Source organism: Canis lupus, chromosome X (assembly GCF_003254725.2).
Source record: "Canis lupus dingo isolate Sandy chromosome X, ASM325472v2, whole genome shotgun sequence".
In the NCBI taxonomy this organism is placed as follows: Eukaryota; Metazoa; Chordata; class Mammalia; order Carnivora; family Canidae; genus Canis; species Canis lupus.
This window is the reverse complement of record NC_064281.1, coordinates 20,248,199-20,262,629: the sequence shown is the minus strand read 5'-3', so window position 1 is coordinate 20,262,629 and position 14,431 is coordinate 20,248,199. Positions and strand designations below refer to the sequence as shown.

At 37.0% G+C, this 14,431-nt stretch overlaps 1 protein-coding gene across 2 annotated transcripts in view; it reads right to left on the bottom strand.

Annotated features, from left to right (window-relative positions):
- Positions 1 to 14,431, bottom strand: part of POLA1 (DNA polymerase alpha 1, catalytic subunit) — a 310,104-nt gene that overhangs the window by 240,580 nt on the left and 55,093 nt on the right. For both annotated transcript variants that reach the window (XR_007409311.1, XM_025438940.3), the window contains exons 25-26: positions 11,373 to 11,522; positions 10,849 to 10,971 (exon numbers count right to left, since the gene is read on the bottom strand). Coding sequence is in view for 1 of the 2 variants with exons in the window: in XM_025438940.3 (XP_025294725.1) it covers positions 10,849 to 10,971; positions 11,373 to 11,522 (273 nt within the window). In the remaining variant the exon portion in view is untranslated. The remainder of the gene's footprint in view (positions 1 to 10,848; positions 10,972 to 11,372; positions 11,523 to 14,431) is intronic.

Below are 14,431 nucleotides of genomic sequence, written 5' to 3'. Positions count from 1 at the left end.
AATTAGCAATTCCAGACACCACACAAAAACCAATTCTAGAAATCATTCATGCTTTGTTGTTCTTTTCAAAATGCAAGTAGAGACTTACTTCAGTTACTTTCTATTTCATTTTGCTTTTTAAGAGAAAATTTTCAAAGAAAATTTTTAAATTTTTCTGAGACTCTAATACATTCAAGTTTAAAAGGGACATAAGCCAATTCAATCAAGAAATTAGTAAAATGAACGACAGGCATACAACCCTATACTGTCACTAAATTTCAAAGTAGGTATAAGATCTCCAAAACGATGACCACAGGGCTCAGGAATCCCTGGCTTAAAATCAAACAGTTTCTCAACACAAACACATACATAAAGCCATTCTTCTCCCCGCCTTCCCAAACTCCCACAACTTACCAAACTCAGCTCACTGTAATTTAACACAAGTATTTACAATATGGCAAATTGACACAGGCTCACACTGCCTACTGAAAGGATGAAAGACAAACAGAAGGCACTAATTCTATTAGTCTTCCCTCAGTTAACCAAGCTGGAGCCATAAAAAACCCAACCAGCTTGTTTTGTTTTTAAATATGAGATGGACGTGTCTCTAAAGGGTCTGACTGTACTGCTGTGAAAAGTATGCTCAAGCCACCAGACGGTGCGGGCTGCTGAAAGCAGGTTCTTCCAATTAGCAATAAATGTACCCAGCATGGCTTAGGCAAGGAGACAGTGCAGTGACATCTTGTACACCATCAGGTTCAAACACTGGGGCAGCTGAACCATCTGGGGGATGGGAAACCTGCAAGGCTGCCAAGCGCGACCTTGTCACCCATAAATCTATTACCTGGGCAGATGAGAAAAGGGCGAGCTGGAGAAAAGATCAATATTTCGGTTAGCATTGATCTTTTCTCTTCAATCCATCTATATCTGCAATTTGTGAAAAAAAGAGGAAAAAGGATGTGAGAGGAAAAAAATAAAGTTATATGGTATTTTCTCCTTTCCTTAAGAGTAGTATTATCCAAGAAATTACCTATGCAGACTGACTGTAGAACCAGACAATTAAACCTTACACCAATTTCTACGCCACTAGTGAATAGTGGTTAATAACTTCACACTTTTCTTTTTGTCTCTTAACAAGGAGGGAATGGCACTTTCAAAATCATTACTGCTCTGTCATCTTGGGTCTGTGCCAAAGCAAGGAGCTTTAGAACACCTGTCAAATAACACGCAACTTGTGAAAAAGAAACATATACCAAAACAGGTTTATATAAAACATTCACATATGTAGTGATAGGACTGCATTTGGGTTAAGAGAAAGTCACTATTTCTGGTGAGGGTTGGAGAAGAAAGATTTCCAAGACTTGCTTTATGTGAGTCGAGTTACAGTTATGAAACTCTCTCTGTCTCAGCAGAGATCAGCAGAGCTGACACAATGTCAATCTCACAGCATTTATCTCCTCATCCTTAGCCACATCCCCAGTGGTTTCAATAATTAAACAAGTAAAATTTAATAGGTGAAAATACCATCCCTGCCTTTTCAAATAAGAGTACCTAGTAAAAATGTACCAAGTATCCTTTTTCCTGTTCTGAGTATCCAAGCCATTCCTGTAAACTCAAAATAGGCTGAAATATATCAAGATCCTATTTTTAAAAATGCATCTCCTCCACACCCATCCATTTGTAACTACAGAAACTACTAGGCCAGTGTGATCCTAGAGTTACAGCAAAGCAGCATCCACGTTGTGAGCACAGGATTGGATGCTAGGTAGAACATCAAAACATAAAGAGTGATCCCTCACAAACTGAAGGGAAGTGGAGACTGGAGAATATAGAAATCATGTGAGGCTGTAGGCTTTTGTTTTCTTAATAAAAAGAAAAATTTTAAGTATTCATACTAATTTATGCAGACCCATTCTGAAATCTGGTAGTAAAACTCCCAATGTGTGGGTTTAAAAAACGCACTAATTCACATTGAGACTAAGGAAATTCAACCTTCCCTAAAAAAAAAAAAAAAAACCCTGGCACTTTTCAGGTTAGTACTGAGAAGATTCTGAAAGATGGAAGAGGCCAGCCAGCACAGCCCCAGGACCACCTGTTTACTGCCCTTGCACCCGGGGGTATAATGTGTGTGTGTGTGGGGGGGGCAGGGTACTGCTTCTTGACAAAGACTTGTAGTATCAGCACGAATAGGCCCTTCCTTGGATTCTCCAAAGCTCGCCTAAAACAAAGATGAAGTGATCATCCTGAAACTTCAGGCAACGTAAATGGGATAAAGAACAAAGTCCACTGGTACTTCCTTTGTTGAGGCTTCACCCCCTTAGGCTCACAGACCTCAGCCCATTTCACAGGCCGGTCTTGACCTCATTCATCTCCCTCTTCCCAGCTATCTCTAACATCAATTGCCTTCTGTTCTCCTAAATCTACCAATGTGCAGCACCGTAAGAGCACACAGAGGAGGATGTTCAGGCCTCTTGGAAGTGTTAGTTTCCAACTATTAAGAAAGAAGGATATGGACATTCTGATTTTTAAAAGTCTAAAGTTTTGCTACCATCTGTCATCATATGACGCTATTACAATACCAATGACTGTTTTCCCTATATTGTACCTGTTATTCCCATGACTTACTGTATAGTGACAGATGGTAGCTACACTTGTTGTGAGCAGAGTATAAAGTATAAGCTTGTTGAATCACTATGGTGTACATCAGAAACTAATGTAACATTGTGTGTCAACCCACTCAGATTAAAATAAAAAGCCTAAACTTTTGGCTATTTTGAAAGAAATATTATGCCAGTGTTTTCAAATATATAAATTTAAATCAGGCCTAAATGTAACCTATTATCTGTATAAATGCCAATAATGTGTTAATAAAGTATGAATTATTTTATATACTGGAAATCTCATCATAACATTTCTCTCAAATTATTGAATGTCTACATTACCATAATTCAGACCAGCCTCTCATGGGGTATTTCCAAATTAGTGCTTCTTATTCTTGTATTTACCAACACTACTTTCTCATCGACTTTCAGAAAGGATATAGAGAAATGAATGAGCAAATGGTGGTGTTAGTCAAAGTTCATCAATATAAAAGATCTGCAGTTAAAATGCCACTTACTTGACCAGAAATAGGTGTTTCTTCAGAATTTAAGGGTATATGAAAAGAACTAAGGCTCCAAGAATAGCTATCAACTTGTACTATGAAGAATTTCAATTCATTCCATTTGAATCACCACAGATTCTGAATTAGTAAGCATGAATTAATAACGCTGAATAGTATTATTAGTTTTGAAGAATTGCAAAAAATTTAGAACCCAAGCACCCCTGAAATACAATAAAAAGGGAATAAAAAGTGTTTCTGACTTAGAATTTTATAATGTAAACAACTTCAAAGGGGGTTAGTCTGCGATCACTGAAAAAGGATACTGCTTTTTAACATAAAATATATTCTGCCAAAATATATTAAACCTTCATCTCCGCCTTAAAAGAAATTCTCCTCTTAAATTAAAGAAATCAAAATGTTAGTAGGTCAGCTGAAGTTAAAAGTAGTCTTAATGGTGGATATTAGAATTCTGGAGAAAAAGGTAGAACTATTCCCTCCTACTACCTCCCCTACCCCCCCAGTTTCCATGGGTCTGGTCTAGCAAGAAAATTCTTCACACTGCTACATTTTAGGTGACAAAAGCATCCATTTTTAAGGTGATCTTCAATCTACAGAAGGAGACAGCAGGAAGGAAACATTGAGAACCAGCAGTTCTTCATCCTTTCTGCATCAGGTTCCCCTGTGAGAAGTCTTAAATACTATGCACCCTCTCCCCCCAAAATGTACACATGTGCACAGACACACAAAATGTTGTGTATAACCTCAGAGGATTCAAAGACTTCTCCTGCATTCTACTTGGGTTGACAGAAGTTCTCATATGACAATCTAAGCAAAGGAAAACCTCAAACCCTCTATATGTCTGAAAAATCATTTTCCTTCCTTCTTACTACCTTTCCTATAATTGTCTCTACTTTCACCTACCATGGCACAGTGTTAAAAAGGAGGGTGACTTTCCTCTTTTAGACCAGAGGTGCACAAATTTTTTTCTGTAAAAGACTAGAAAGGATATATTTTAATTTTGCAGATCATTTAGTTTCTGTGGCAACTACTCAACTCTGCTGTGCTTAACACAAATGCAGGCCCAATAAAATTTTATTTACAAAAAATGGCAGTGGATCAGTTAGCCCATGGGTCAGTTTGCTAATCTGTGGAATACAGGAACAGGTTCAACAACTCCAAAGGAAGCAAATAGAGAAATACAACTGGGTTCCTAACTTATAGCATCCCTAAAAATAATTTCCAGAAAGATTAAAAATCTAAATAAGAAACCAAAAGCTGGGCAGTCTGTTATTGGAAGAGGGAAAAGATTTCTTAAGAAAAAAATCAAATTATTTGGCACTAAAATAAAAAAAAACTTCTACACACCCAAAGACCACAAATAAAGTTAAAGGGAAAACCACGGACTAAAAAACATCCGCAACACAAATGACCAAACAAGGATTAGCCTTTGAAAACCTAAGAAGAAACAGCAAGAGACATACAACCCAGAGAAAGGGGGCATATATAAAACATGCATGTATACATACAGGGAACTCAGGCACGAAAACCAAAGAGTTCAAACAAATGAAAAGATGCTCAACTAATACTCAGGAAATGAAAATTAAAACCACTATGAGATACCATTTCACACTCACCTGGCGAAAATTAAAAGCTCTGAGAAAAACAAGTGCTGGCAAGGATGTAGAACACTAAAGATTGTGCGAGTATGTTTAGAAGTTTATAGTGAGTTTAAAATCCCTCAATAGGGGTACCTGGGTGGCTAAGTTGGTTAAGTAGTTAAGTGCTTAAGTGTCTGCCTTCTGCTAGGAAGGCTCAGGTCACAATCTTGGGATTCCCTGCTCAGCAGGGAGCCTGCTTCTCCCCTTCTCCCTCTGCCCGCCACTTCCCCTGCTTGTGTGTGTGTGCCTGCACGCATGCACTGTCTCTCTCTCAAATAAATAAAGTATTTTAAAAAATAATAATAATAAAATAAAATCCCTCAATAGAAAAAGAAATAAATTTGAAGAGATGGGGCACCTAGGTGGCTCAGTTGTTTGGGCGTCTATGTTCAACTGGGGTCATGATCCCGGAATCCTGGGATAAAGCCTGGCATTGGGCTCCCTGCTTAGGCAGGGAACCTGCTTCTCCCTCTCACTCTGCCACTCCCCTTGCTGGTGCGTGCTCTCTCATAAATATATAAATATAAAAATATAAATAAATAAATAAATCTTTTTTAAAAATCGAAGAGGTAAAAATGAATGTCAAAATCATTTCTGATGCTCTTTAGATTAACCTCTGATAATGTGACTGAGGGATCAAGTTTAGTGATCCTACGGACACAGATATGAATTTAGCTATTTGAAAGAATTAGCTTGCTGTGATAAATTAAATGATTGCTGTTATCAATAAAATGTCACATACTGCTTGTGGATGTATAAATTTCACTCTTGGTAATATAGGAGAGAAATTCTTGCACATATGGCACTATACTGTAGCATTGTTTATAAAGGGAAAAAATTATAGGAAATACTTGGAAACCCAAAAACGTGGACAATGGGAGAACAAAAAAACATTGTGCTCTATTTATTCACTGAAATACTATACAAGAGGTAACATGAGTAAATAAAAAAGGAGATTAAACTTAAAAAGGAAAAAAAAATAAAATAAACTTAAAAAGGAGAATATAAAGTAGGGTTTTTCCCTACTTTTCCCTAATTTTTTTGGCATACAGCAAAAAAATATGTATAGCATGACACATAAATGGTAAAAACTTTCAATGTACCACAGGTATAGATAAATATTTGTTGTAAGAGCAAAAAACCATGGGCAAAAAGCACAAAACGAACCCTGAGAGCAGTTACTTTTGAAGAAGAGAAAGAAAGGAGACATGGTGGGAAGGAACCAGTCTTTAGATGTCTGTATATTTTACTGCTTTTAATTAAAAAAAAACAAAACTATGCTTTTAAGGAAAAAACTTTGGAAAAAGCGAAATTTTCTCTTTTTTCAGATAAAGATGAAAGTCTCCCTTAGTACTTAATTATAAGATTCTCCATATTCACCACTTCTTTCATCACAGATACCAACAGAGGCTAAACCCTCTGTCCTGGGGACCATTTCGAAGGGCTTCTGACAGGCGCTAGCACATTGCCAAAAGATTCCCAGTAAGGCTCACCCAGACTGCGATGTTTTCATGCAATGATTTGGCTACATTTTCTAAATGTACAAATTTCAGCTCTGAGCACCACTGAAAGCTAGGCAGTCTACAACTAGTTGGCAAAGACTCATGTCAGCCTACTGGGTGAGAAACAACACATGGGCTCTACACTGAAATGAGAGCATACGTTCACTTTAAAATGCAACCAGAAATCCAGATCAAAAATCGTTGTTATCAAGAGCACAGAAATAATAGAGTACAGTACTAATTATTCCATAAAGACAAAATTACCATTACACTAAGGATTATGCAAGGAGTAAGCTTTTAAGTAAAGAGTAAGTTTAAAATCCCTTTACAAAAAACCCTAAGGGGTGAAATTATATATCAAAATCATTTCAATTCTCTTTAGATTAGCCTGATACTGAGGCCAAGTGAGTCATATATTGTAGCCTTATGGCAAGATGTATGAATTTAGCTATGTGATAGAAGAATCTGCTTGCTAGGACACATTCAATGATTCTTCTTATCAATAAAAACTTACAGTTCAAAAAACGTCATTATTTTAAACACTAAATAGAGTATTACAATCCTTTGATCCAGGGTTAGCCTTTAACAGTTTCAAAATTCATTAAAGTCAAAAATTTGGACAGATTTGTGTCACTAAATGGCCTTCACTATTGTTCACAGAATAAAACCCTTAATTGATTAATGATCTCAGGGTGTCTATCGCCATCTAGTGAACAATCACTTCAATTACCACACCAGTCATGACAACTGAGGACAACAACTGAGGACAACCGAGGCGGTTGTCTCCGTAGTTTACAACCTAAGTCTACTTAACACTATCAACTTGCCCAGTATCACTTTTTATGTCTCTCTCCATACATAGAGAACAAACACAAATACACGTGATACTTATATTGATTCACTTTTGAGTGTCTATAAACTAAGTTTCCATATTACTTCTCTGGAAACACCGACTTCCTTATTTTTTAAGTAACTTGCACGCTATGAGGTCCCTCATACGATTCTTTAACCATTAACTAATTCCTCTACCACCGAGCAATTAAAAATCACAGAAGAGTTTAAAGTGTGAAAAATCACACCTGGGAAAAGACAATATTGATGTCCATTTGACACAACTATTAGCATTTTTATTATAAACCTGTTTATGAAAGTACAATTAGTAATTACCCTGAGTACTCTAGCAGCCATAATACATTTGATTACAGAAATTATTAGGTCACCAGAGCCAAACCTGCATGATTCCAACAAAACTGAGCACATACAAAATAGACTTAAAAACAAGAAAGGAGGCGGGCGGGCTTACGGCCTCCCCAGACATATTCAAATGTAAAATTTTACCATCTTTTCAGATGACTTGCTATCAGGTTTCCTTCTCATTCATTTCCACTTGAACCTTAATCTAATTTATCCTACAAGAACTTGAAAAGCAAACAAGCAAACTTCTAAGATCTTCAGGTTGTTCTATTATTTTGCCCACTCCATCTTCTTACCAAAAAAACAAGTGTGATAAATTACAAAGGTATTCCAAAATCTCAGCCAACTGACTCTGATTTTACACTTCACCCCTCCTACCTTTTTAATAACCAAGAAACATTTGAAATCACAAAGGCCTAATAGTATATATGGAAAATGCTAGTAAACCCAAAGACCGATTACCACAGAGAATATTTCTATCCACCAGTGCTAATAATTATCACCAATACTTTAACAATCAGTTTTATTTTAGGAAATAATTTCTGTAGGTGGCTTTGAATCTTCTTCTAGAATAAGATTTCCAGGGAGCAACTGTGTAATTATTATTTCTCATTAACCTCACATTACTTTCAAGACCGACTTTCCACAGTTGTTATATTTTTTTTTATTTGTGGGAAGGAGCAAAGGGGAAAGAGACAAGGGGGAAAGTAGAAACCAAGAATTTAAATCACATATTATTTCTAGATTTCTTTGAAACTCTGTTTTTTAGCGGAGAGAGCAGAGGGTTCTTTTTATAGTTTAAGATTTGTTACTGCTATATTTTATATAACAGAAAAATTAAAATTGGGTTTAAACACCCTATTAAAGATCAAGCTAAACAAAAATATTGCCCTTAAAGTACAATGGATTAGGGAAGTGGGGGAGATCGCTGGACAAATTTGGGGCTTATCATTATCAACAGTGCCCTTTTAAGCTTGTGGATTTCTGAGCCAATGCAGAAAATGTAACAACAGGGATTTCCCAACAGCAAGAGGCACTCTCCAAGGGAGTAAATTGTCAACTATTGCCTCTCGTGAGAAACTTAAGAGTAACCTTGATCCAATCTCAATAGTCAACCTATGTATTATCACCCAGTTGGGGCATAGTGAGTGCATTTCCTAATACAAAAATAAGATGGTATTCTATCATAAGCCACTGGATACATACACAGAAATAAAATTTAAATAATTTTAAAGTAAACTTAGCCTAAGAAACTGAAAACATCCTTCTCTCACTTCAACTAGCCCCTAAAATACCTATATCTTCCCATGCAAAAAGGGCCTGTGTCTTCAAATGAGTATCGAAAAAGATGTCCTTTGGGGAATAAAAGGTAGAATATAAAGCAGAAGCACAGTCATGAAAGACATCATGAGATGGGGTAGACAACTCTACTGTGGTAGAAGCCTTACAATCAGGAAAATAAGGATTCCAATTCAAAAAAGTCACTTGTTATACTTCACCTCTTTGAGTCTTAGCTTCTGCATCTGCAAAACGGGAATGTTATGAATCATATCACTGAATTGTGGGGTTTTAATGAAGTAATTCATCTGGAAGCTTCTTATATATCACTGTTGTTTAGTACACATTTTGCCTTTCCTCACTGTACCCTAAGCCAACCAAGTCTGTGAGATAGGGCTGTCAACAGAAGAGTAGCACTGAACATTGTTTGTTTCATGCCAACTAGATCTCCACTGACCAAGAGAGGAGCCACTAGCCACATGCGGATAATTAAAGTTAAATTTATTTTAATTATAATTAAATAATACTCAAAATCAACACTAGCCAGATATCAAATGCTCACTAGCCACTTGGGCTAGTGGCCTACTATAATATAGTAGTGGCCCTATTATATTATATACTGCAGATGGAGAACATTTTCACCATCTCAAAGTCTACTGGACAGTGTTGGTCTAGACTCTAAGGCAGAAACATGTTTTCTGGGGCACCTGGGTGGCTCAGTGGTTGAGTACCTGCCTTTGGCTCAAGTCATGATCCCAGGGCCCTGGGATCGAGTCCTGATTTGGGCTCCCCGTAGGGAGCCTGCTTCGCCTGTGTGTGTGTGTGTGTGTGTGTGTGTGTGTGTCTCTCTCATACATACATAAATAAAATCTTTAAAAAAAGAAACATGTTTTCTGAAAAAGGGCCAGATGGCTAATATTTTAGACTTTGCAGGCAATGCAAGTCCTGACCCTGATTATTCAATTCTTGTAAAGCAAAAGCAGCCAGATAAAACATTAAAAAATGTGGTTGTGATCCAGTAAAATTTTATTAACAAAAATAAATGGCTGCCTAGATTTGGCCATTGGGCCACACTTTTGTCAACCCCTACACTTGAGTATTCTGATTTCAGAATCTCAAAATGAACATTCTATCCATAACCATGAACTACCTCCTTAAGACTGAATAGTCTCAAATCCACTGATGGGAATCAATAGTTTACTGGAATGAAATGGAATTTAATATTTAACATAACTATTCTTTTACAAGTTAAGAAAAACCCACACATGTGGGGCTCAAGCAGGTGAAGCTTATAGTGTTTACAAAGTGAAGTATCTCAAATCTGTTTGGAATCTGGCTCATCTTTCTAAAGCCAATAACTCTCAATCCATAACTCCACTCCTCATCTATTCCTGGAATTGTGGACGTCTACATCCAACTGCCTACTTTACATGCCTAGAGATCTATTACAAATCTCGAAACCAAAACAGATTTCCTAATTCCTCTCTCCCAGATCTCTCCATTTTAGTAAATGGCTCTATAAGCTAACCAGCTATAGGACTAACATGGAGGCAATCCTCCTTGATTTCTTCCTTTCCCTCACAATGCAACCTAACACATAAGCAACCAAACTAGTTCCTTTATATCACTTTGCTCTCATTCATGCTACTTCCTAAAGAAGTCTTCCCTGACTAATCTAAACTAGCCATCTTAACATTAAACTAGCCCACCACCCTGTTTTAATTATCTGAACAGCATTTACTTCTACCATATTCTCTTTTTTTGTATTTGTTTATTCACTTATTTACAGTCTATTTTCCCAAACTACCCTCCTCCCAGTTCCAAGTCCCCAATGCATGCCACTCTATACACCCCCTGCTCTACGTAGAATGAATGTGACCCTTATGATGCAGGGGGATCTTACGTCTTGCTCAACAGTCTACCCCCTTAACAATGCCTGGTACAGAGTAGACAATAAATACTCTCTCTCAATGGATGAATGAATAAATCCTTACTTAAAAAACTATCTGTCTCCAATATGTCCTAAGAAAGGGGTATTTGAAGCTCTATAACAGGTAACAAACTTGGCTCTCCCACATTATAACACATAATAGTTAAAAAAGAAATTCTTAATTTTTAGAGATGTTACATTTACCTCCCTTCCTTTGTATGTCACCAGAGCGGCCAGTGGTTTGGCATAAAATCTGCTGTAGGAAAATCCCAGGCAGCCATACATACTGTTTGCTGTTAGCTTCAAAGCCTTCTGTCGAATGTCATACTGTAGACCACAGGGACAAGAGACAACAATATTTGTAGATGTTTAATCATTACATGAGATGTCTTTTTATAACACCAATGAGAAGGAGAAACCCTCAATACCCCTGGGAAAAAAAAGAACTCTCAACAACTCAACCCATCCTCCCAAATCCATGATTCCCTGACGTTCTATAAGCAAGTGAACACAGACTCCAAAGCTTCCAGAAGGATTTTGTTCAGATACTGCTTTGCAGACAGAGGGGTCTTCCATTCTGAGGCATTCTAGTGTTTTTGAATGGTTTCCTACCCACAAACTTAAAATAAGCCACACAATTGTCCACAGCATCATGTTTAAATCACTCCCAGGTAATCAAACTCTGAAAGCTGAGACTGTCACTCAGATGTCTTAGTGAAAAGATATACCTGAAGAACAAGGTCTGGATTTAAATCTTGCTGTTTCATTAGTTGTTTGACTTGTTTTCTCCTCTCTACCAGTTTCCGGATCTCTCTGGGCAAAATGCCCATTTCTAAGCCTGGGTCTGGTAGCTCAGGGATCTGTTCTTGTTCTCCATCCTGAGAAACACACAGCAGAAATTTCAGACAAATCAAACTTTTATAAAACAAATTACTATATATTATTTAATATTTTGTGGAAACTTTACATGATGATCAAATCTTGAAAAACTACTTTCCTGCATAAGCATAGGTCAAAAACCATAGGTGGGAGAAGAAAAAGCTGAAAATAAGTTACCACTGGCCTCTTCTCCCACTTCTCTCAGCCTCACTCCCAGTATCTCCACCCCTCTCATTGTTGATTAATGTATCATTTAAAGGGATCAATTTTTATACATAACTCCTCTCTTCAACAAGATTGACAAGCAACATGTTCAGAGAAATTGTTTTTAAAATAAAAGCACTGAGACTGCTAGGATTTTAAAAAAAATACAAACAAAACCAAACTATGGTTTTAAGTCAAATATACTCCCAAACAAAACGTCATAAAACTTTTACAAATATGAAAAATCGTGGCAATTATTTTAAGTGTTTTAGACTAAAAACTAAAACCCTAAACACTAAATCAGCAAATTTCTTTTAGGAATTTGGAACACATATTTAAAAAGTCCATGAAAAGTTTCTAAAAATTAATATATCCAAATTCCTTAACATCTATGTAATACCTTTCATCTGCAAATTGCTTTGCAATTGGTAAAATAGCAACATTTTAGAAAAGTAACTAGCAGTCTTCTGATATTAAAATTTACAGAAGAAAAGAGTAGGGAAAGCATTAGACGATCTTTCTGATGCCTCCATGAATTCTATTAACAGGCCACAAAGAGAAGCCAGGCATGTTTATCCCTTCAAAGTTTCAGAATTAAAAATAAACCTCTTGTCTTCAAGTATGTCAACTCAATGCCATTTGATAACAGCCTTTACAAAGTATCTGGTTTTATAAAGATCAATATTTTTAGATGAACAATCTTACAATAGTAATAGGATCTACTGTTTTCCGATATAGCAGACAATGATAGCAAACCTATTAAAGATATCTTGGTACACATTCCAATTTATTTACAACTAGAGATGTCCGATAAAAAGTGAACTGGAAGGATCTGGAGTCAGGAAATTTACAATCCATGCCCAGCTCTCCCACCACTAGCTGTATGGCACTATCTATTCTGAAGACCAACTGAGATACTACAGAGAAAAATGATACAAAACCTATAAACTGGCTCATGTATAGTACTTCTTAGATGACCTTGAAGGTGTCTTCTAACTCTTAAATGATTCTATTATTTATCCAGAATCCAAACTGGAAAGCTCAAATGAACAAAAAAGTAGAGGGAGATGGAGGAGGTTGGATCATGACAATTATCACAAGGCTGACACAGTAGCAGGACAGAGCTCAATGCATATTATTTATCCAATGTAGTCACAACCTTTGGGGGATGTCTACCCAATATCTTCTCTGTAAAACTATCCTCTAGTCCCACAGAAAGGCCCATCCTTAGCAGCCATTTTGTACTCTGTGAACCCATTCCTGTGGCACAGCTGATGGGACCAGCCTGGGCCAAGACTTTAAGATTCTCTATTCTAGGACAACAGAACTGGGGCTGAAAAACAGCTCCCAAAGCATGCAGTCAGAATTAAGAGACATGGAAAATCAGGAGCAAGAGAGCAAACAGACATCTTCTGTCACATGTACAAAGAATAGAGAAAAACAATATACAAAGATAACATATAACTAGACCTCTTTTACTGTTAGAGAACCACATCTAATAAGATTCCCTACTGACAGTCAATTATATAAGCTTTATACATGAAGAACCACACATTAAGTTATTAAGACCTACATAAAACTGTTGACTAGTCACTGGTTAAATTAAAATCCATGTGAAATAATTCAAAAAGATTCCTTTAAAAGAGCCATTTAGTGAGAACCAGTAACAAAGGCTTGTGTGGCCAAAATTTAAAAGAATGAAACTAGCAAGTATTGGAGATGATGTGGCATGGTTCATATTCACCACTAGTGGGAGTGGGTAACATGGGAGAACTTCTAAGGAAAATAATTTGGCAATTTCTTTTCAGGTTAACTTACACTTCCCATACAAACCAGCAAATTCACTGCCTAGGTATCTACCCCCAAAAATGAAAGCACATGTCCACAAAAAGATATGAAGAATGTTCACAGCTTTATAAACACAGGGATGTCTGGGTGGCTCAGTGGTTGAGCATCTGCCTACAACTCAGGGTGTGACCTGAGTCCCACATCAGGGTCCCCAGAGGGAGCCTGTTTCTCCCTCTACCTATGTCTCTGCCTCTCTCTCTCAGTGTCTCTCATGAATAAATAAATGAAATCTTTAAAAAAATAATAATAGCTAAACACAACGGGATGCCTGAGTGACTGTCAGTCAAGGGTCTGACACCTGATTTCAGCTCAGGTCAAGGTCTCATGGCTTATGGAATCAAGCCCCATGTTAGGCTGCAAGCTCAGTGGAGAGTCTGCCTGAAGATCCTCTCCCTCTGCCCCTCCCCCCTGCTCGCTTGCTCTAAAATAAATAAATCTTTAAAAAAATAATAACTAAGCACTGAAAACCCAAAAGCTCATCTCGGGCAACTAGATAAAGTGTGGAACACTTCTCACCAATACAAAGGAAAGAACTACTGATAATGCAACAGCATGGATGAGTCTCAAAAACATCATGTTGAACTAAAAAGCCAGACACTAAAGATTACATACTGTATTGCTCCACTTATATTAAGTTCTAGAATAAGCAAAACTAAACAATGGTGACAGAAGTCAGATCAATGGTCGATTGATGGGAGAGGGGCCTGACAATTAAGATATGAGTGACAATGACAAAACTAACGGGATGAAACTAACACAATACTTACAGGTAAATTTACAGCTGTAACTATATTAACAGAAAAGATCTCAAATCAATAACCTAACTTTCTACCTTAAGAAACTAGAAAAATAAGAG